The sequence below is a fragment of the Neoarius graeffei genome, chromosome 21 (genome assembly GCF_027579695.1).
Source record: "Neoarius graeffei isolate fNeoGra1 chromosome 21, fNeoGra1.pri, whole genome shotgun sequence".
NCBI classification, from domain to species: domain Eukaryota; kingdom Metazoa; phylum Chordata; class Actinopteri; order Siluriformes; family Ariidae; genus Neoarius; species Neoarius graeffei.
Genome location: NC_083589.1, coordinates 716013 through 740506, shown reverse-complemented (window position 1 = coordinate 740506; position 24494 = coordinate 716013). Strand labels below are relative to the sequence as shown.

Below are 24494 nucleotides of genomic sequence, written 5' to 3'. Positions count from 1 at the left end.
AGCATGTGGCCGGTAATGTAACATTTTAATTTCTCACTTATTAAAAGTACAGTATGTAATTTTTTTTCAAGTTAATCACCTTTACAAGCCAACCAAAGGTTAAAAATTTCCACCCCTCTCTCATACCAAGTTTCCCACCTCTGTCATATCAAGGTGTCTTATTCTATGTGTTAGATCACTTGGTCTGTGTGTTGGCATGATTTATTAAAATGTTATTAGTTATATGAAATAATTATGTAACATGTATTTTTCATTACCCATCTGAGATTTTATTAAATTTAAAAATGTTGATATGTTAGAGCTGAAAGACCAATAATAGACATCTTTAGCTGCGAAACTTACAGTACTTTGGTCAGACCAGTAAATATTAGTTTATTACTTGGTAAATATTCATGAAAAGATCAAATTTTGGAATGGGCAGCATAGTTGCAATGCCTACTCTGGCCACCATCCTACATACTCTACTTTTAACAGGTGTTTTCTGCAGGCGTTTTAGGCATAAATGGGTTAAAGTTTCAATACTCAATTCAGAATCACTTCAAATCATCATTCAGAATACAAAAAATATGAAAGAAAAAATGTGAAAAGCACAATACTTTGCATCATTGCTGTAATAATATGTATCACCTGATCCTAATTACTCTTGTTACGGAAACGTGCTTTAATTTTCAGACTGAATTCAAGATGGCTGCAACCCTAAGGGTCGTCCTTGGCACAGACAACGCCAGCAAATTGATTCTTCCATCCGGAATACCGGATTCAGTCGAGGACCTGAAAACAGAAATTGCAAGACAGTGCAGTTTGTCAGGAACCGTTAAGTTTAGACTACAGTACAAAGACATTGACTTTGACAATGAGTTTGTGAACTTGTCATCTACTTCAGATCTCCAAGACAAGAGCACAGTAAAAGTGATATACCTAACAAATGAGTCTGACATTAGCCCTCACCCTGATGCAGCTCCTCTTTCTCAAGGACTGGATGATGTGGCCTGCGTTTCACCATCGCCGTCATGGGCAGACACACAGATACTTTCTTCCCCCGCATCTACATCAAGTTCATCTCTTCGCTCCAAGCCGTGGCCCCAAACCTTCCAAATTCCACAATTTTCTTATGAAGTTGAGGTTCAGCTGGAAAGGGCCAACAGTGCATACTGCAGCAGTGGCACTCTTCTTACTCCAGGGTTCAAACTCAAGTCCGACATCCTGGAAGCTTTAGTGTCTGAAATTATGAAGTACAAGGTGTACCCTACAAGCGCAGAGTTTGATACAGTGGCTGAGGCTCTAGTAACAAACACCCATGCTTGAAGGAGCAAGGGTCTGCATGTGGCTACTATGGGTGGAAAATTAGTTTAAAATATAAAATGGGCAACTACAGAACCAAACTGAGGAGCACTGGTTGCCCAGAACTTAGCACAAATTCGATGAAGGGAAAACGTAACCCAAACCAACGAAGCCCCAACCAGGTGAAAAAGCCACGCAAAGCAGAAGTTAATTACTGTCCTGCCTATCCTGCGGGTGCACTGAAAGAGAGTCTTGAAGAGGAACGGAAAACGCTTCTTTTGGAGGTGCAGAAGAAAAACCAGCAACAAGTAAAAATTAAAATGGAAAAAACATTTGCCTACAGAAGGCAGGAAATCGTCCAGGACATGCCCTTCATCACCGAGCTCAAACGCAGATGGCCAGCTCTTTTTTCTGAGAGTGAGGTAATGTAGATTGTGTCCTTGTTGTGCATCTTTGTTCTGCATATACAGGTGCAGGTCATATAATTAGAATATCATGAAAAAGTTGAATATTCTTTGTCACTGATTTCAGAAAGTGAAACCCATCTATTGTATAGATTTGTTACACATGGAGTGAAACATTGCAAGCTTTAATTTCTTGATGTTTTATGATAGTGGCTCACAGATGATAACGCAAAATTCAGTGTCTCAGAAAATTAGAACTTTACAGAGTAATATGAGGAATGTGACATTTGTAGCCGATCAGTGAACTTCATGCTTCATTCTGCTGAATAACTCTATGGGGATGTTGATGTAGTGGTTAACTTCAGCTGAAGCTTTTTTTTTTTTCTTAACAGTGGGTCAAGGTCCTGTCTTCCCTGCAGGGATAATGGTATGCCTGAGAACTTTTCACAACACAGACTAAACACTATATTGTTAAGGCTTTTGTCCCAGGTTGTCCACATCTGATTTCAAACAGTCAAACATTCTGTCAAAGGGGGAATATCAACAATGGTTTCATTTCCTTTTGAATGATTTTTGTCTGTCTTGTGTTCTGTTTTAGGTAAATGCCGAATTTACCCGCATCACGACTGTACCACTTCTGCCAAAATTCATGTCCCAGCTAGATGGCTACTCTGATCGCCTACTGAAAGTGTTCAGAAATAAGGGGGGTGAAGCAGGACACAAAATCAGACTGATGACGGCAGCCATGGACAAGGTATAGTTGAATTATGTGACCTTTTCACATTAAGAAATCTGACCTTGCTTTCCCCTTTACTACCTGAGGGCCATGTGTTGCAGTGACCATAGATATCATATACCTACATAGTGTATTGCCTATTCCTTACTATTGGGGGCAATTTGGCTATGGCACCGCCATATGGGTCGGGTCATGAAGGGTCGTTGCTCCGTTGACTTCCATTCACTCTGCACTTGCCTGTGATTGCCCCCTAGGCAGAATCTAGATGCAGTACCAGCCGGAAGAGAGAGATAAAAAACAACAGTTTTTGTTATTAATTATATTGACACTAACTCTTAAATAGTTGATGTTGACAAGGTGCATACAAACTGAAATTCACAGTGGGTCAAAATCAGAGACTAAGTCACGGGCCAAAGTCAGTATTTACTCAAAAATTGACCGAAATTGTGTGTGCATGCACTTAAAACTAGAAAAATCTCACAAACACTCCCATCATGGTAGTTCAAATGTGCCTACACACATACAGTATAGGCTACATATGTAATCCTGTTCTGTTCTGTGCTGTGAATGGGAGATATCACTATTACTAGGCCTGGGCTTATTCATAAATCTTGTGTGATGCACAACATGTTGTTTTCAAGTCATATTACTAAATATTAATGGTGTATGTGGGCCAACGGCAATACACATTTAAAATGATCTCGCGGGCCAAGTACAATGACACGGCGGGCCGTATTTGGTCCCTGGGCCTTGAGTTTGACACCTGTTGCTGTGGCTATGATGAAACTGAAAGCCTCAGTGACAGTCTTCCAGAAAGCTGAATTTTTAAACTTAATCGTGAACTAACATTTCCTGCCTCTCCAGCTCGCTGCATTTTGCAGTCATAATGCACAGAGTTTTGGCATCCTCTGACTGTAGATGATTGGCCTGATGTCTGTTGATCAGACACGGTCAACCGGCTCAACTTGGGTGCCCTTTTCACTCAGTCAACAGTGCCGCACACACCATCTAGATATGATACATATGGCAGTGATGTCTGTCTGTCTGTCTGTCTGTCTGTGCGTGCGACTGTCTGCCTGTTGTGTCGCCTGCAAGTAGAGCCGAACACGTGCGGTCATACACACACTTGTCTTAAGCCCTATTCGCACGGGATTAGTATTACCTGTGAACCTCTGGCGATTTGTAATAATTGCAGAGAATGTCTGAGATGTTGGTCCCGTGCGAATGCGCCATGTCTGTAATTTGTAAAGTAATAATTCCGCCGCAAATTACCTACTATATTTTGTCAAACACAGACGTCCAGTGACAATACTAGTCCCGTGCGAATACGCATGTCCGTGTTTGTTATTGTAATTGCACGCATTTAATATCTTTTCCGGTTACTGTGAGTAGGCTAATGCGAAAACTAAAAAAACTCTTGACCGACCACCGAGCCTCATTAGCCGGTTAAAGTCGGTTAACCTATGAGTTTAAACAGGGATGCAAACGGCGCGCCTTTTTCACGGCTCGTGCAGATCCGATTTTTTTTTTAGGGGGGGCCTTGGAGTGTCTGAATAATTTCATCAGAGTAAATTCTGTATTAAAATTACTCATCTCATCTCATTATCTCTAGCCGCTTTATCCTTCTACAGGGTTGCAGGCAAGCTGGATCCTATCCCAGCTGACTACGGGTGAAAGGCGGGGTTCACCCTGGACAAGTCACCAGGTCATCACAGGGCTGACACATAGACACAGACAACCATTCACACTCACATTCACACCTACGCTCAATTTAGAGTCACCAGTTAACCTAACCTGCATGTCTTTGGACTGTGGGGGAAACCGGAGCACCCGGAGGAAACCCACGCGGACACGGGGAGAACATGCAAACTCCACACAGAAAGGCCCTCACCGGCCCTGGGGCTCGAACCCGGACCTTCTTGCTGTGAGGCGACAGCGCTAACCACTACACCACCGTGCCGCCTATTAAAATTACTACAGAAGCAAATGCCTTACAGTCCATGAAAAAGCCGTGAAAAAGTCGGCATCTGCGCCTTTAGTTTGTGTGGAGAGATGTGATCTGCAATAACATGCATTGTTGGCTACAGACCGAAACATACTTTCAGAATGCACTGGCCAAGGCAGGACTAAACTCCATGTGCCTTCTAATAATAATTAAAAAAAAAGAATAGTAATTTGTAAGCTAAAAAGCCTGTGTCTACACTTTCTTCTTTCGCTGAGTGGCAGCGGAAGGGCGGGATATGACTGAATGGGTGTTTCTGATTTGTCAGCTGTCTTTAACTGTGGCGGGAGGGCGGGACATGACTGAATGGGTGTTTCTGAAGTACAGGATGTTACGACATATCCGGTTGTGATGTCTGTTAATTGAGTAAATTACGGACTTTGCTTATCCCGTGCGAATGCAAGGGATTTAAGACAGAGGTTGGGTGGGAATTTACAAATGACTATAGGTTGACGGGTAATACTAATCCCGTGCGAATAGGGCTTTAGACAAACACGCGCACGTGCATCTATGTGTCGCATGATATACATGATATACCTACAGTGTTGGCAAGGGGAGGCAGATTGCCATCTCTGATTACACTTGTTTTTAATCTGTACCTTGCCAATCCTGTTTATTTATCTTGCCTCAAATTGTATGTGAGTAATAGAAACATTGAGGGGGGGGTCCCCAATGTAGTGACTGCCATAAGCCTGAGGTACTGTAAGGGCTTCTTTCTTTCTTTCTTTCTTTCTTTCTTTCTTTCTTTCTTTCTTTCTTTGTGTTCTAATGTTTTTTGTTTCATTATTTTAAAGGTAACGATCATACTTAACTGTTATTTGAACCGGACATTGACTCTCATTTAAGTATTCCAATCCTTCAGGTAACCATTGGTCCCAGAAAAGTTGGAGACCCCTGCTTTATATTCAATCATTTTTGAAATTCTCTACCCCCCCCCCCCCCCCCCCCCCCCCCAGAATCCCAGTGTTCAGATTCGCAGAGAATGTGTCCTCAAAGGGCGATGCATCTACCTAAATGAACAGCCTGAAAGCCTAGTAAGGACCTACCTGGTAAGCTGTAATTAAGGTGGGGTTTACATTAGACCGTATCAGCGGATCATCAGATTAACGTTTTTAAAATGATTAATGTGCACACAGCAACGCCAATACACGATTCGCGTGCACACAGCAACGCCAATACACGGATACGCTCGGCTCCGCAGGCATCCTGCGCTCCAAATCACTCCGCCCTGAACAGCGAGTGCCCTCTGGAGGGTGCGCACTCCGGCCCTGCGCAGCTCACAGAGCGCGCGAGTGGAGCGCACGAGCAGTGATTCGGGACTGAGCCGCTGTGTGTGTGATCTCAGTGCATGTCGGGCATGCGCGTCACTTACCACTTGCAAGTGGAAGGATGGCAAGCCTAAAGACAATCATAACTACACAATGGGCAGTATTTGCATCAGTATTTGCAGTATTTTCATACTTTTATACTCTTTAATGAAAGGTGATACAAGGCGGAAGTCCGCGCCGTTTTTCAGCAGTCGCGTCACATGACCAACGCCAGCGAATCAGGAAGGTGGATGTCACAGTGACGTTGTCCAATGACGACGCCAGCTAGAGCTCAGCACAGCGTATCCGCGTATCCTCAATGTTTACACAGCACCGGACCAGACACGATCTGGATTGAATACGTGGACGCTGGCGGATTCCCGTTTCCCGGCGTTTCCAGGCGTTTTAATGTAAACGGACAGTGCATCCGCGAAGAAAACGAGACAGATACGGTCTAATGTAAACTTGGCCTAAGAGTATGGACCTTACCTTAGTAATAGTCACTGATGTTAACACACTACTTTTTGCCAGATTGAAATTGAGGCTACGGTGGAGGAAATGACGATTTGATCCCCTGCTGATTTTGTTAGTTTGTGCAGGTGCAGGTCATATAATTAGAATATCATGAAAAAGTTGAATATTCTTTGTCACTGATTTCAGAAAGTAAAACCCATCTATTGTATAGATTTGTTACACATGGAGTCAAACATTGCAAGCCTTAATTTCTTGATGTTTTATGATAGTGGCTCACAGATGATGAAAATGCAAAATTTAGCATCTCAGAAAATAAGAATATTACAGAGGATCAATAATTAATTTAAACAGAAAATGTTGAGCTTCTGAAAAGTATTCTCATTTCTATGTGGTCAGCACTTGGTTGAACCTCCTTTTATATGTTATAACTGCATCGATGATCAGCCTGTGGGCACTGTTCAGGTGTAGTGGAGGTCCTGGATGCTTTAATTGCATGCTTGTGGTCATCTGCATTTTTGGCTCTGATGTCTCTCATTTTCCTCTTAATAATACCCCACACATTCTCTATAGGGTTCTGATCAGGAGAGTTTGCTGGCCAGTGAAATTAACATACTTTTTCAGAAGCCTTTAAACATTTTCTGTTTAAAACACCCTTTATTATTGATCCTCTGCAATGTTATTTTCTGGGACACTAATTTTTTGGTTTTTCAACATCTATGAGCCAAATATCAAGAAATAATTGCAAAGAATATTTCATTGAGTGTGTAACACATCTATACAATAGCTGGACTTGAAATGAGGGACAAAAACAACTTTTTCATGATATTCTAATTATAATACCAGCACCTGTATACTGACTAACAAGTGAACTCTGTAATTGTAATGGTTTGTTTATTTTAAGTGTGAGAGAAAACCAATTGTATGTTTCATGTCATTGTCAGGATGTTGATCCTGAGGCAACCCATGGGATGGAGGCCATCATCATGGGGATCTACGTCATAATACATGAGGGAGCAGAGCCCGACGAGGATCCTGAAGATGTTGGAATCGTCATAGAAGGGGTGGAAGTTCTGCACGGTCTGAGGAACACTGCAAATGCATGTGCGCTGCTGCTCGGCCTCATTTACTGCCTGAATTTAAGTTACCCGAAAGAGTTGAAGAGCACATTTGAATTTCTGCAGAAAGTAATTATGGAGTTGGATGGCAGCCGACTCTCCACAAAGGTGCAAGTCCTTAAAAACCGGCTCCTCCAGTGATCTTTTCAACTTGTGTCCTCTCAACATATGCAGTGCTAGTTGGATAACACACACACACACGCATACGTATTGTCTCTCACATACAGCATTGCTGATCATTTGAATTGGAGATGAGGGTGACTATGTGTAATGGGGTGAAATTGAATGGAACGCCATGAAGGAACGTTAACCAATGAATGACACTCTGTGACTCAAGCCGTGTTTCATTGCTCAGAAGAGGATGGCTCATACCTGGAAAAGAGACCTGTAAAAAACAGCCTATAACTCCTTTAGTCAACACAGGACTTTGCTGCAAGGCATGGGAATGAGTCAGAGTGGCGGACTGCTTGCATTGTTGGATTTAAAAAACGTCCTTGGCTTTACAGACGAAACATTGGTTGAATTAAGGGACTTGTTGGGTATTGCACTGAAATCTTGGGAGTCCCAGTAGGTGGTACTGGTTTGTGATTGTTGGCTTGATTATATTTTTGTTAGATTGTATAAAAAAGACCACATTGTTCTTGTCAGTCCTCACTTCACATGCTGGATCAGACAATATTTTTGAGCAAGGAGCTTAGTTTATCATTTTACTGTTGTCTGAAGTATAACGATTGTACAAAAGCACCCAATATCTCATCTCATTATCTGTAGCCGCTTTATCCTGTTCTACAGGGTCGCAGGCGAGCTGGAGCCTATCCCAGCTGACTACGGGCGAAAGGCGGGGTTCACCCTGGACAAGTCGCCAGGTCATCACAGGGCTGACACATAGACACAGACAACCATTCACACTCACATTCACACCTACGCTCAATTTAGAGTCACCAGTTAACCTAACCTGCATGTCTTTGGACTGTGGGGGAAACCGGAGCACCCGGAGGAAACCCACGCGGACACGGGGAGAACATGCAAACTCCGCACAGAAAGGCCCTCGCCGGCCACGGGGCTCGAACCCGGACCTTCTTGCTGTGAGGCGACAGCGCTAACCACTACACCACCGTGCCGCCCAGCACCCAATATATGATATTCATTATGTTGTCATTTTATTTTGAGTTTTTTACTTGGCACAGTGGTCAATTTGTTAAGAACAAAGCTGTGGAGGGTTACATAACTTTCCCCGACTGAAGTCTTCAGCTTGTTTTTTTTTATGCTGTTAGACTTTTTGTTTGCATTGGTAATGCTGCCAAATGTTTTGTGTTTATAGATAGCCTAAGGTTTTTTTATGCACTTAAAGATGCCCGTGCACTTTACAACAAAGGCTTTTTTTTCTTTAAAGTAACTTGAATCACCTTTCTATTTTTTTGCCAAATGTTTAGTTTTTCAAATTGAAAGATGCACTTGGGCAAACAAATAAAACTGAGTTAAATAGTTATTTTGTGTTGTTTACGGTACTTTTAAGTAGATATTGTTGGAACAAATGCAGACAGTACAGAACGCCGAAATGTAAATTAAACAAGTTTATTAAATAAATCCAACATAACTCTGTTCACCAAATGCAACGTGACGCTGTTAATTAAATCCAACATAACTCTGTTCACAGCCCTGTGATGACCTGGCGACTTGTCCAGGGTGAACCCCGCCTTTCGCCCGTAGTCAGCTGGGATAGGCTCCAGCTCGCCTGCGACCCTGTAGAACAGGATAAAGCGGCTACAGATAATGAGATGAGATGAGAACTCTGTTCACCAAATGCAACGTGACGTTGTTAATTAAATCCAACATAACTCTGTCAGCTAAATCCAACATGGCTTTATTTAATACCGTCCATGCAACTGTGTGTAGTAAATCTAACATAACCCTGTTGAATAAACTCAACATAACTGTATTCAATACATCTAAATTAACACAGTTTCGTGGGACCGGTTGCCATAACTCGGTTAAGTAAATCCAACGTTTTATTTTTTTGAGTGTGGCTTTACGGTGCTTCACTGGGATCAGAAAACAGCAGATCCAATATCTGTGTTGATGGACAGGTTTTGAGTGGACGGCGATTACGTTCTAGGAGACAGGTAATAACCTAATAACGTTTCGACTCTTACTTACACTGAACGTGAGATGGTTATGTTAGCCTTTGTTATGAGCTAACGTTAGCCAGTGTTATGTCCCTGCTGGAATCGTCACGAATTCACAAACGTATTACTGGCGATTTTTAAGTCGTCGCTCATATCTACCACAGTGGTAGATATGAGGATGCTTAGCTCTGTAATGAACTTCACTTACTGAAGTGAATGTAAACAAACTGCATGGACATACAAGTGAATGATTTATGTTTAACCTCGTTTCTTTAACCCTTATGCCTCACGAAGGACATTCTTGGCTTGTCAGTTGTTAATTTTCTTTATTATTTTGACTGTTCATACATATAGAAATATAATAAGGTCAACAGAATATAAAGTACGGCAAATGTGCTGTACATTAACTCCACAAGTAAATGTAACACTTATGTTTCCGACACTCACACATGCACATTTATTTCTCAGTACACATCCCACTCTAATCTAAGGGGAAAAAGAGGCACAAGGGTTAAGTACCATGATGAATATTTGTTTAAGTATTGATGACTCTCCACACGTTTATTTACCTATACATTTTTCTCTTTACAGGTAATCTTGCGACTGATGGCAAGACGGAGATCACATATTGTCTTGGCACACCCAAGATCTCGCTACTGGTGGGACACAATTGTTCCTGATTTCACCTCTCACCAGTTCATGCAGAATCTCCGTGTGTCCTGAGAGTCATTTGAGTATATCTGCAGTCGGGTGAGGCATGTCTTGGGGAGAAGGAACACAAATTACCGTTTGCTGAGAGGTTAGCGGAAATGGCTGCTCTCTTTCAGAGTCGTTGGAGAGTGCCACAGTGTGTTGGTGCAATAGATGGAAGCCACATTCCAATTATAGCACCAGAAGAGTATCCCCGAGACTTCTACAGCCGAAAGGGATGGCATTCGGTTGTTCTGCAAGCAGTTGTAGATGGCAGAGGTCTTTGCTGGGATGTGTGTGTTGGCTTTTGAGGGAGTGTGCATGACGCAAGAGTCCTAAAACAGTCACATTTGTGGGAAGTCCTAAGTGACGGGGAATTTCTAGGTCAAAGCAAAGTGACCATCTCTGGCTGTGAGGTTGGACATTACCTGACAGGTGATCCAGCCTACCCCATGCAGAACTGGCTGATGAAACCCTTTTCTGACACTGGCAGATTGACCCCTGAACAACACACCTACAATTACAGCCTCAGCAGTGCACGATCGGTTGTGGAAATGGCATTTGGGAGATTGAAAGGACGGTGGAGGTGCCTACTAAAAAGAAATGACTGCAAGCTGGAACTGTGCAAGAAAATGGCGCTGACCTGCTGTGTCCTTCATAACATCTGTGAGGAACATGGCGACAATTTCACTGAGGAGCACCAAGACAGACATGCCAACATCCAGCCTCCTCTTCAGGCATTACCTGAACATGGCAGTCAAGAAGGGGCCGACATTAGAGCCGCTTTAATGGCCTACTTTAACAGAGGGAACGAGTAATTTGTTTGGTTATTTTGCTATTTACTTCATGTCAATGTTGTTTAATTGTTCAGTTCGATAAGTTCATAGAAATGAGTCATTTATTTGTAAATAAAGTGACTGACAGCATCTGTGTTATAAAAGGTAGCTTGTTGAGTTCTTTCATTACTTGTTTTCACAAGCTCTAACCAGCTTTACTTGTACTTATTACACAGTTAAAATAATTTCACATCACTAGTGAAAACATATACAAGCAGACATGTCTCTTTAGAAAAAACATTTATTTACATAGTGCGTAGAAACACAACATAAAGTGACGTGAACAGTGCAAAGGTGCAGAACAAGAAAAGTGGTGTGATTATTTTCTGGCTTGCGCCTCCATTACAGACACCATGCGCCCCATCATACTGAGGACCGCACTGTTGTCTGCCTCCAGCTTGTGCAGCAAGGCATCGTTCGTTTCCTTGCTGTGCTGCAGGAACCTCTCGTCCGCCCGCTCGAGGTAGTCCAGGAGCTCAGTGTTGCTGTCTCGCTTCCTCTTAGCTGTGTACAAGAACAGAATAATGAGTTTAAAAGTTTTTATTAAGTCATAAGTAGATTAACACAGGTTCAGCAATACAATATAAGAAACATGTCGGCTCAGCAATAAGAGCATTAGTTAACTGTTTACGGTTGGTGGGGGATTTTATATGAATGACTGGTCACTTATTACAGCATGTATTTATATTATAAAGTCACACTATTAGGTAAATATCCATGTTTGCATAGTATCCGGTGAGACAGACTACTGGATACTCAGCACAACAACTTACCAGGTCTGGTCTGCTGCGATTGTCCTGAGCTGCTGGATGGTGCAGGAGAGCTGCAGTGGAGTGGAGACATCAGGTCCTCGTCCCCGATGGTGGACAACTCTATAAACCACATAAAAACAGCCAGTGTTGGGAAAGTTCACTTTCTACATGAACTATTTCAAAGTTCAGTGAACAAACGTTAAAATGAGCTCGTTCAGTTCATAATGAACAATTCTGAACTAAGTTCACAGTTACAGAAATGAACTAGTGAATGAAACTATGCGTCAGATTTCATTAAAACATTCTACAAACAAACATTAACTGAAGTAGCTGGTAACGGTCACTCACTAACAGGCATGAAAACGGGTCAGGGGTGAAAAAGGTGAGAAGGGTGTGCGAGTGGTGATGTGGGTTCTGGTGTTGTTTTATTTTGTTTGGGGGGTCCTCCCTCAGAATAAATATTATAGCCTCCTTACTAAGTACACTGTATTGACATTTGCACAAGGACATACAGTACAAATTCAAATACATGTAGTTATAGTGAAATTATGCCCTGGAAAAAAATGTGAATAATAGAACGAAGAAAGTGGAACACACAAGGAATAGTGATCATTTTTTCCTTTTATTTGCCTGGACCACCAGTGTCTCCATGGCCCGCTTTCGCCGAGTTGCCACATGTTTCAGCCTTGCCCGCTTCTCTCCTTCAGCAGTCGGTTTCTTGGCCTGCTGAGCACTGCAAGTTGCTTGAGAGCCATACTTGCTCTGCTGCTGCTTTTCCTCCTTGTTCACCCTCTGCTGGTGTTTGTATGCGGCTGCTGCAGAGTTAATGTTCTGTCCACTTCCCCAAACTTCACGTCCTCCCTTCTAAAGAGCTGCATAGCTGTCTTCCCCCTGGACATCAGCGTGTACTTGACCGTCTGTATTGCATTAAATGTTTCCACATTCATGTTGCCACTCCTTTGATCAATTACATCATTCATCAGACTAAATGAGGACTCGACTCTAGGTCCATGAAAGATGGAGAGGCAACACTTAACCAGTGCACCCAGGGAGGGGTACTTGTCTGGTTTGTTGAAGACATGACCCCACCACTCCACAATGCTCTCTCCCTCCTTGAAGCTGGGGATGGTCAGGTCAACACTGAACCACACAAGTTCCCTCTGGATATCCTGGTCTGCTGGCAAGAGGTGCCCCAGCATACCACTCAGCCTGCCGAGATATGGATGAGAATTTGAAATCAGTGCAAAGACATGAGTAACAAAAATCCCAAAGCACCTGGTAATATGGCAAAAAAAAAAAAAACCTTTAAATGTTATTCTTACCTCTTAAACTGGATCACTGCCTGTGAGTGGCCTCTCAGAAGAGGGTCCAGAGCAGACAGGGCTGTCAGGGTCGGACTAGGGATGTTAACCGATGACCATTTGACCGGTGGTTGACCGAATCAACATCAACCGGTTAATTTTTTTTTGGTTGTCGGTTAAAAAAAAGAAATCAATCGTTTTGAAGCTGCCGATTTTGGAGCGGAGAACCTGGAATTCTGTGTTGTAAACGCTTGGGGCATGCCATGCGGTGTAAGGACGACAGCTGACAAATCAGAAGCACCCATTCAGTCATGTCCCGCCCCAGTTGAAGACAGGTGACAAATCAGAAACACCCATTCAGTCATGTCCTGCCCTCCCGCCCCAGTTGAAGACAGCTGACACTCGGCGAAAGAAAAGTGTAGACACAGGCTTTTTAGCTTACAAATTACTATTCTGTTTTTTTTTTTTTTAATTATTATTAGGAGGCACATGGAGTTTAGTCCTGCCTTGGCCAGTGCATTCTGAAAGTATGTTTCGGTCTGTAGCCAACAATGCATGTTATTGCAGATCACATCTCTCCACACAAACTAAAGGCGCAGATGCCAACTTTTGGAGGGAAGGGGAGAGAATGAAATGACAGCGGTGTCTGAGGGGGAGTGACAAACGCAGCTTTTATGTCTGTGAGCCAAGTCGGTGACGGCTTCAGAGCAACTTCAATACCATGCAGTAATGGCGTGTTGATATTGGTAACGGCGTTATAATGATTGTAGCTAATTAATTAGATTACCCGGCGTTATAACAGCCTTTATATTAACGCCGTTATTCCCATCACAGAATGTTATGTACTTCTTCTAGCACTTGACTTTATTTTCAACGCCATCATGGCCAACTGAAACTGTCTCTAAGCTGGAGCCATTTGTCCTCCGCTCCAATACAAACCCCTCGACATCAGTGCCGCGTTTGACTAAATGTTTCGCGCTGTAGAAAAGGTAATGTGAGTGGAGGGCAGCGACTGGGACTGAATGTGCGGATGCTCCCGGTTAGATTTAGAATAGATTCTAATAATTCCAATTCTAGAATTTTAAACAGGGATGCAAACTGCGCGCCTTTTGGCGGATGCCGCCTTTTTCACGGCTGAATTGTGCAGATCTGATTTTTTTTGGGGGGGGGGGGGGGGGGGGCCGTTGGGGTGTCTGAATAATTTCATCAGAGTAAATTCTGTATTAAAATTACTAAATAAGCAAATGCCGTTACAGTCCATGAAACATAGGAAGTATGAGAAGAAAATAGTAAATCAGAAAGCTGTGCACATTTGCGCAGCTTCCGCGAAAACGTGCGCAGCTTTCTGATTTACTGTTTTCTTCTCATACTTATACTTCCTATGTTTCATGGACTGTAACGGCATTTGCTTATTTAGTAATTTTAATACAGAATTTACTCTGATGAAATTATAATCAGACACTCCAACGCCCCCCCTAAAAAAAAAAAAAATCGGATCTACACGATTCAGTCGTGAAAAAGGCGGCATCCGCCAAAAGGCGCGCCGTTTGCATCCCTAACTCATAGGTTAACCGACTTTAACCAGCTAATGAGGCTCAGTGGTCGGTCAAGATTTTTTTTAGTTTTCGCCATCCCTAGGTCGGACTGGCCAAGGGGAGCTTCTTCTGAAGGTACACTGCAGTGGTTATGTAGGCTTTTCTAACTTCAGCTAGGAATGGCACCAACAGCTGACACAAAACACCAGTAATAAAAAAGACCATTAGTTCTTTTTTTTTTTCAAACAATTGAGAAAAAAAGTCATGCAGGTGATGCAGGGTGCCTTACAGCATGTTTGGGATTCTGGCTTCTGAACTTATCAGCTTCCTGTCCCCCATATACATCCCTGGAGGGCAGCAGCATATGATCCTCCAGGACCAACTCCCTAAGAGCCCTGGGAGACAGCTGTGTAAGGGAAGAAATAAATGGGAGTAATAACTTTCAAAAGACCCCAGGTTCCGGAGGAAAGAGGAAACATTCAACTGATGGCACAGACAACAGAAAAGTAAAAAATTATGGATAAAATCGATCAACTAATGTAGGCAGAGTGGGTGTAAGAAGAAATTAATTACCTCAGTAATCTGTTCGGCCTTCACAAAGCAAGCCAAGTAGGCCAGGAACAGCTCAAGCTGCCGATCATGAAGTTTGTGCACCAATGTCTGGCTACCCTGTGTGTATGTAAAACAAATTCTTATAAAATTGATTAACTGCTAACATTGGATGTGCATGCACATGCAGTCAAGTTGCAGTAATTCCTAGTACAACTATGACCCACCTGGAAAACCATGACATACTCCTTGAGAATAGCAAGAACACCCATGTAGATGCTGAGCCGTAGGACTGTTGTCTCCTCATGCCACAACTTCTGACATACCCTCCTTTTTCTCTCACGGCCTTGTGGGGTCATGCCTGTGAAAGATGAATTAATGTAAGTGAAAACCACAATACATACTCCTACTGATTAGGAACTTCATAACAAGTATTGTGCTAATTATTATAAGGGATTGGAACATCAAGTCTCATCACCTTTCCTGTTGAGTTTCTCCTGAACCATCTTGATTCTGGCTCTTGCAGTCAGATTGACATGGTACTTGGTGTACATCAATTCCAAAGGCTCCCTATACAGCTCCTTATCCGCAGTGGAGAGGTATCCATAATAGAGGACTTTGTACGCAGGCATCATGGCATGGGTTGCCACACTGGCATCATATGCAGACAGCCAGCGATGAGGAACAAAGCCCCTCTGTGGGCTGGAGGCGGGGAGATTTAATATCATGGCTATCTCCTCGAGGTACATTACCTGACAAAAGGCAGAAAAAGATTTTGAAAGAAACAAAGACATTCTACACATTCCATAGTTTCATCACAGTACATTACAGCAGGGTCAGCAGCTGTGGTCTAGACTAGAGCTGACAAATTCAGGTTGTACCAAATTCACATGGATGCAGTGTTAGAGGACGGCAAAGCGTTGTAGTGTCAAATTTGCTTAGCATTTTGTTTACCTGGTCTGGACTCCACTGATGGTCAACCTGGAGATCACTGAACAGCTTCTCCAAGTAGCTGTCAAAGGGCTCTGAGAATTTTTTTGCAGCATTGTGAATATGACGGCAGGAGTCTCCATCAACATCTAGCCTGGGAAATCCCATGCTGCTTTGCATAATCGTTCCGATCTGAAAAGACAGCATGGAAACTATGGTCTAAAGGCTCGCCTGAGTTAGGGAGCCAATCAGAGAGTGGGGAGGGGTGGAAAGACGGTGACGCGTACTACTCGACAAACGGAAGCTTGTAGTTTATTTGGGACTGTTTACGGATCACATTTAACATGGCGGCGAGCGATACGAACCAAACTTTCGATCAAGCTTTAGACACTGTTCTGAATAGTTTAGAGAGAAAGTTTGTTTTAAAAAACTCTTTCCTTCTCTTCTTCGCCTCTTCGTCGCTCTAACTACGTCACCGGGTACAACTGCCATGATTGGCCATGGGCTACGTATACGCCAAATGATAGACATTCGCAACGTCCAATAAACGGCCGTTGACAATCGTAAACCACACCTCCCCTACGAGAAATTCAATAGGCGGATTCCAGACCATATTTCACTTGTGATATGGTCTGGTGTTAACCAGACTAATCAACATCCAGCAGGTTGGGACAATATTGGTGGATCCTGGTCTCGAGGCCGGTCTTGCTGCCCCTCATCACAGCACATGAGTCCATCAACATACTCACAAGGTTCTGCCACGGGATGTTGTTTTTCAGAAAGAATTCACAGAGCACCTTCTCCAATGAAGCAGCATTAACGTTCAAAATCTCCAAGGACCCCAAATGCTCCACCATCACCTTCCTCAAGTCTGCATGATAATAGCAAACCAGCATGGAGAGGATCTTCAAAACAAAAAGGTTTATTATTAGCCATGCAACATTTTACAGGGCATACACTGAAGCAAAAACATAAGGACTTTGATGGCAGTAGTAATATGAGACCAACCTTTTTGTTGTTGTTGGAGGTGCTCTCATCTACATTTAATGAAAACGGAAATCTCCTCATGTTGGAAAAGATCCTCTCAGAGTAGGTCCGCCCTACGCAAAGTCGGACAGAATTGTCACATCACATGGGTAATCTAATTGATTCAATATAAATCATACAAGTCATTCTGGCAACATAGCAGTATATATGGCAACATGGTAACAACATGTGTGAAGTTCACCGAGATGGAAATTAAAACACTGAAATAGTAGGTAAGGAAGACAAAACGTAACTACCTAAACCATGGATCATCTTGTATGAAGCTGCCGTCCGTGACAGCTTCATTCCCTGCAAAGCTGGTTTATCCAAGGAAAGGGTCTGGGCAAGGTCAACAATTACAGGAGCTATAGAAAAGGGGATTGAATGCTCTGCCAAGGTTCCAAGGACCATTGCCTAAAACACAAATTATGCAATTAATGTAAAGATAGTGTATGATTGTGAATAATAAAAAAATAGTAATACATTTTCATTTAATAAACAAACAATCTCAAAGTGCTAGTGTACTCTGTCTATGCTGCCTGTACTAACTAACAGACCTACACCACCTACCTCTGCATTTGCTATGCGGTTTCTAACAGGCACCGGTATCTTTCCCTGGCACTGCTGCCTGATTGTTTCTGGGCCTTGGCTCGCTTGACTCTGGCAAGATGATGCTGGAAGGAAGGTTCTGGCAACACTGTGTGTGGAGGCGATCATCTCCACCTTCTTCTTGTGTATCTCTGTCTGACAGTGAGCCTGCAGGGCATGGCTGCCTTTGTTCGCATAGTTGATGTCTTTGTGGCAGAGAACACATCTGGCAAATCCCTGCCTGTTGATTTTTTTGAACACTTCCCCTAGATGAAAGGACACCTCTTGCCCTTTTACTAACACCTTGCCCTCCAGCTTTAGCCACGACCAGTTCCAGCTGCATTTTAGCCCAGCATCCAGCTGTTTAACTAGAGCAGCATCCTCCTCCCCCAACACACTCATTCTGCAAAAATAATGTTTGTATTAATGTTAACGTCCGTAATGTATTTTAATATTAACTGTAACCCACCCTCTTAAGCCTTTCGTGACACATTGCAAACGGCGCGCCTTTTGGCGGATGCCGCCTTTTTCACGGCTGTCTGGGGGACTTGTGTGAATCGTGCAGATCCGATGAGGTTTTTTTTTTTTTTTGGGGGGGGGGCGTTGGAATGTCTGATTATAATTTCATCAAAGTAAATTCTGTATTAAAATTACTAAATAAGCAAATGCCGTTACAGTCCATGAAACATAGGAAGATGTGAAAAAGGCGGCATCCGCCAAAAGGCGCGCCGTTTGCATCCATGCACATAAACACCAAGAAATGTAGTTGTGGATCTCTCCCCCGTCGTCTTCTCGCACGCGGATTGTCCCGCAGGAAGAAATGGCGCCCTGGCTGTCAGTGGATGGAGCGCACCCTCTAGGAGCGCGCAACGCTCAGCTTTCACGATTTTATACTCCATTTAATGAATCAATAAATACCACCCAAGACTTCTATTAGTATTGAAGAACACATCAGGGTTCAATACACTGTAGCTTTTATTGTGTCATGAAAGGCTTCAGAGGATAGGTTATAGTATCTACTAAGGTGTTCTCGAGAGAAAACGGTTGACCACCTCACCTTCTGCCTTCAGTCCTCTCACCTCAATATCATCCACACATTCTGAAAAAACAGTTATAGAGCTCTTAGAAAGAAGCACTATAGCCAGTGTTTCTGTTTCAGTGATTCACCGTTAGCTGTACCGTTAGCTATACAAGCTCGAAGCTAACTTCAGTAACAATATCTATCTTGCTAACAGTAGCATTAGCTAATATTTTTTTCCACCGGAGCTTTAGTTGGCTAGAAGTTAATATTGTGCTCTCTCGCTGTGTTCAATGACTGAATTCATCAAGCTGTAGGTAGTTAACTACGCATATGTCAACAAAGATCCTGGGGAACTTAGACGCACCAGAAAAATGAATGAAACCACTACTCGCCAAATTCAGTCCGATGACTCAATCCAGCTTCCGGCGGTCTGGTCTGCACTCTGACTGATGTGTGCACGCCCTGGCCAGCAGGAGAAGAGGCGCGAAATGATGCTGCTTGCCCTTCGCAGCGAGATGTACTCGTCGCTATGGCGTCAATATCCAAGCAGGAGGAGGAGGCGCAAACCGCACAAACTGTCTATGGGTGCGAAGCGACCTCCTTGCCCTTTGGGTCAATATCAACCCCCCCAATTTTTTTTCTCATCGGATCTACACGATTCACGTAGGTCACCCATTTTGGTTTCAAAACGGTGAATTTCGCCGAAAGGTGAGGGATTTTCATGTATGACTAAAAAACTGAATGCAAGGTGAAAATGTTTGAAAAGAAAGTTGCCAGGCTGTGATTGCGGCAGTGTGTCCTCCAGCATCGCCGTCGCGCAGGTTAAGGCTCCGGTGGCGTTATTTGCCGGTCTATCGCCGAGGACCGAGCCCACAATATCAAAGTGGGGGTTCTTCCTCGGCCGACCGGTGCCGCTTCGACCGAGCTCCTTTTTTTGGTCCCAAGTATTTCTTCAGCTACTTGAATTTGTCGCTGATCTGCTCGAGAGTACGTTCACACCCCGCCACAGCATCCCTTTCTGTATTTGGTGTAATACGGGCTTGGGTGGACCATGTTTAAGAGGACGGGTTCCCTCTGTGGGGACTGTGTTTAAGAGGACGGGTTCCCTCTGTGGGGACTGTGTTTAAGAGGACGGGTTCCCTCTGTGGGGACTGTGTTTAAGAGGACGGGTTCCCTCTGTGGGGACTGTGTTTAAGAGGACGGGTTCCCTCTGTGGGGACTGTGTTTAAGAGGACGGGTTCCCTCTGTGGGGACTGTGTTTAAGAGGACGGGTTCCCTCTGTGGGGACTGTGTTTAAGAGGACGGGTTCCCTCTGTGGGGACTGTGTTTAAGAGGACGGGTTCCCTCTGTGGGGACTGTGTTTAAGAGGACGGGTTCCCTCTGTGGGGACTGTGTTTAAGAGGACGGGTTCCCTCTGTGGGGACTGTGTTTAAGAGGACGGGTTCCCTCTGTGGGGACTGTGTTTAAGAGGACGGGTTCCCTCTGTGGGGACTGTGTTTAAGAGGACGGGTTCCCTCTGTGGGGACTGTGTTTAAGAGGACGGGTTCCCTCTGTGGGGACTGTGTTTAAGAGGACGGGTTCCCTCTGTGGGGACTGTGTTTAAGAGGACGGGTTCCCTCTGTGGGGACTGTGTTTAAGAGGACGGGTTCCCTCTGTGGGGACTGTGTTTAAGAGGACGGGTTCCCTCTGTGGGGACTGTGTTTAAGAGGACGGGTTCCCTCTGTGGGGACTGTGTTTAAGAGGACGGGTTCCCTCTGTGGGGACTGTGTTTAAGAGGACGGGTTCCCTCTGTGGGGACTGTGTTTAAGAGGACGGGTTCCCTCTGTGGGGACTGTGTTTAAGAGGACGGGTTCCCTCTGTGGGGACTGTGTTTAAGAGGACGGGTTCCCTCTGTGGGGACTGTGTTTAAGAGGACGGGTTCCCTCTGTGGGGACTGTGTTTAAGAGGACGGGTTCCCTCTGTGGGGACTGTGTTTAAGAGGACGGGTTCCCTCTGTGGGGACTGTGTTTAAGAGGACGGGTTCCCTCTGTGGGGACTGTGTTTAAGAGGACGGGTTCCCTCTGTGGGGACTATGTTTAAGAGGATGGGTTCCGGGTTCCCTCTGTGGGGACTATGTTTAAGAGGACGGGTTCCCTCTGTGGGGACTATGTTTAAGAGGACGGGTTCCGGGTTCCCTCTGTGGGGACTATGTTTAAGAGGACGGGTTCCCTCTGTGGGGACTATGTTTAAGAGGACGGGTTCCCTCTGTGGGGACTATGTTTAAGAGGACGGGTTCCCTCTGTGGGGACTATGTTTAAGAGGACGGGTTCCCTCTGTGGGGATGATGTTTAAGAGGACGGGTTCCCTCTGTGGGGACTATGTTTAAGAGGATGGGTTCCCTCTGTGGGGACTATGTTTAAGAGGACGGGTTCCGGGTTCCCTCTGTGGGGACTATGTTTAAGAGGACGGGTTCCCTCTGTGGGGACTATGTTTAAGAGGACGGGTTCCCTCTGTGGGGACTATGTTTAAGAGGACGGGTTCCCTCTGTGGGGACTATGTTTAAGAGGACGGGTTCCCTCTGTGGGGACTATGTTTAAGAGGACGGGTTCCCTCTGTGGGGACTATGTTTAAGAGGACGGGTTCCCTCTGTGGGGACTATGTTTAAGAGGACGGGTTCCGGGTTCCCTCTGTGGGGACTATGTTTAAGAGGACGGGTTCCGGGTTCCCTCTGTGGGGACTATGTTTCAGAGGACGGGTTCCCTCTGTGGGGACTATGTTTAAGAGGATGGGTTCCGGGTTCCCTCTGTGGGGACTATGTTTAAGAGGATGGGTTCCGGGTTCCCTCTGTGGGGACTATGTTTTAGAGGACGGGTTCCGGGTTCCCTCTGTGGGGACTATGTTTAAGAGGATGGGTTCCCTCTGTGGGGACTATGTTTAAGAGGATGGGTTCCGGGTTCCCTCTGTGGGGACTATGTTTAAGAGGATGGGTTCCCTCTGTGGGGACTATGTTTAAGAGGATGGGTTCCGGGTTCCCTCTGTGGGGACTATGTTTAAGAGGATGGGTTCCGGGTTCCCTCTGTGGGGACTGTGTTTAAGAGGACGGGTTCCCTCTGTGGGGACTATGTTTAAGAGGATGGGTTCCGGGTTCCCTCTGTGGGGACTGTGTTTAAGAGGACGGGTTCCCTCTGTGGGGACTATGTTTAAGAGGATGGGTTCCGGGTTCCCTCTGTGGGGACTGTGTTTAAGAGGACGGGTTCCCTCTGTGGGGACTATGTTTAAGAGGATGGGTTCCGGGTTCCCTCTGTGGGGACTATGTTTAAGAGGATGGGTTCCGGGTTCCCTCTGTGGGGACTGTGTTTAAGAGGACGGGTTCCCTCTGTGGGGACTGTGTTTAAGAGGACGGGTTCCCTCTGTGGGGACTGTGTTTAAGAGGACGGGTTCCCTCTGTGGGGACTGTGTTTAAGAGGACGGGTTCCCTCTGTGGGGACTGTGTTTAAGAGGACGGGTTCCCTCTGTGGGGACTATGTTTAAGAGGACGGGTTCCGGGTTCCCTCTGTGGGGACTGTGTTTAAGAGGACGGGTTCTGGGTTCCCTCTGTGGGGACTATGTTTAAGAGGATGGCTGAATTCGGTCCGGATTCTGGAGGCCGTGTGAAGGTCTGAGGAGAAGCCGTTAGCTTAGCACAGTGGACACAATGCTAACAATAGCTTCAGCTCAACAGCTCGTGCGGCTCAGTTAGCTTCACAGTTAGCTTCACGGTTAGCCCAGTGTGTGGTGTTTCTGTAATTAATAATGTATAATTAAATCAGTTCCCTGACTCTGTGGTTGTGTCGGTACACGGGATGAGTTTTATCATGAGGGTTAATTAAAAAACTAATCGTGTGTTTAGCGCTTCTGAGGCACCGCCATCTTTCTTCTTCTTCTTTTTAATGGCAGATTATCACAATCTGTGTATACCGCCACCTACTGTACAGGAGTGTGTGAAGGGACTGGACAGATTCTATGTCAGATTACTAGGCTTAAAAAAAAAAAAAAATTATATTCTTTTCATTAGACCTGTATCATTAAGATAACTGATTAGTGCTTTAATTCTATTTCGCTGTATTCCTTCTTCCTTTAGTATGTTGTGAATGTCTGAACCTGCTTCAAGCTCCAACCATTTCTGTCTTTGATAACTGTATTTACTACAATGAAATAAAACATGCTCAACATCTTCCTTAACTCTACATCCTTGACAAAGACCATCACTTTTACCTAATATCTGTAATGTTGCGTTAAGACCTGTGTGTCCCAGTCTTAATCTTGTATATACTACCTCCTCATTTCTGTTAAATCCCATTGATGTTATTCTTTTCCCTCCTACCTGACTCTGCATATTAAAGTATTGTCTACCTTTGGGTTCTGTTTCCCACTCGTTTTGCCATCTTTTCATAATCTCTGTTTTAATTAAAGCTTTAGCTTCTCCTTTTCCCAGTGGAATATGAATGTCTATCTGTTCTTTATCAATGGATTCTTTGGCTATGTGGTCTGCTATTTCATTGCCTTTAATTCCTATATGGGCTGGCATCCAACAAAACTCAATAGTAAGTCCCATATTCCTTATGTGAGCTAAGAGATGTTTAACTTCAATTACTAAGTCTTCCCTTGTTGAGTTACCTGATAAAAAACTGTAAAACTGACATTGAATCTGTACATATAACTGACTTGAGTGGTTTGATTTCTTCAATCCATCTTAATGCAGAAAGAATTCCAGCCATTTCAATTGAGTAAACTGATAGGAAATTATTCAGTCTATAGCCATATGTTTTTTTGAATTCTGGAATATAAATTCCAATGCTACATTTACCACTTAATGCATCTTTTGATCCATCAGTATAAATTTGGAGATATCCATAGAATGAAGAAGTCAAGTATTGTTTGCAAAATAATGCAAAACTCTTTTGATTTGGATAATCTTTCTTTACCTCTAGCAGTTCTATATTAACCTCAGGAGGAGGCAGAATCCATGGAGAGACACCACTTAAAGCTAATGCAGGGCTGTATGTTAATTCCTTCAAACCATACTGGTCCGCCATCTTTCTTTTCGTCACTTCCGTTAAAGCCGGAAATCCCAGCTGGCCGAAATAAAAGCTCTCAAGATTATTAAAACACATATTATACATATTTATAACCCTTTTAACAATAATAAATCTACACTAGAGGCTGTTTAAGAGAGAGAATTTTCCTGCTCGGTTCTAATTCGTCTGGATCCGCTTTAGAGTTTTATGGAAAGTTGACGTGTTGCCAAGGAAACAGAGTGACGGGAGCCGCGAGGGGCCAAACGGCGCCTGTCCGGGTCAAAGAAACGCGATTTATTAAAGCCGCTGTTAATAAAAACAGCCACAGCATCAGCTTATGGATTTGAGTTCATGTGGTTTTAGTGTACACAGGTGTAATATAAAGAGTGAATTCAGTTCATATATTTTGTGTGTAGAGGTGATTTCAGGGAGTTTTGCACTGTTATTTTTATTTATTCACCTTAACGTAAACTAAAGTTGGTTCTTAATATTAAATAAATAGCTGAATGCATACAGAGCGGTTTCAGCTCCTTAACAACCGTCGTCAAGAGGACAAACAGTTGTGGTTTAATCAGAAGCGTTTAAGTTGGCAGTATGGTCCGTTTGTGTGCGCTTTACGGCGTTCAGATTGATTGAATCGGAGCAAAGAAAGTGTTTCCTGCTTCCCTTCCGTTCCTGCTGAGAGACAGGATAAACAATGGCGAGAAAAGTGGTGACAGCGCATCTGTACAGATGACCTCCTGAGTGGTGTTTACTTGAAAACTGTAAACCTTATAGGACCATTT

General features: G+C 44.0%; 1 protein-coding gene across 11 annotated transcripts; it reads right to left on the bottom strand.

The window, feature by feature from the left end:
- Positions 1–746: 746 nt before the first annotated feature.
- On the bottom strand, positions 747–23735 carry LOC132870173 (uncharacterized). Of its 11 annotated transcripts, none has more exons than XR_009651071.1 (16): positions 19038–19791; positions 18710–18751; positions 17635–18055; positions 17322–17478; positions 17047–17138; positions 16788–16943; positions 16063–16230; positions 15587–15860; positions 15336–15469; positions 15133–15228; positions 14849–14965; positions 14663–14751; positions 13046–13114; positions 12761–12932; positions 11745–11843; positions 747–771 (listed from the first exon to the last, which is right to left on the bottom strand). XR_009651071.1 is itself a non-coding variant. In XM_060903755.1 (15 exons), the coding sequence occupies exons 3-15, from the start codon at positions 18052–18054 to the stop codon at positions 11472–11474; spliced, it is 1875 nt and encodes a 624-aa protein (XP_060759738.1). In that variant the 5' UTR covers position 18055; positions 18710–18751; positions 19038–19791; the 3' UTR covers positions 11195–11471. The 11 variants fall into 11 exon arrangements, 1 of the variants encoding a protein (XP_060759738.1); XR_009651070.1 differs by lacking the exons at positions 747–771; positions 19038–19791 and adding exons at positions 11195–11475; positions 23617–23685; XR_009651067.1 differs by lacking the exon at positions 747–771 and adding an exon at positions 11195–11475.
- Between the last annotated feature and the right edge of the window lie 759 nt (positions 23736–24494).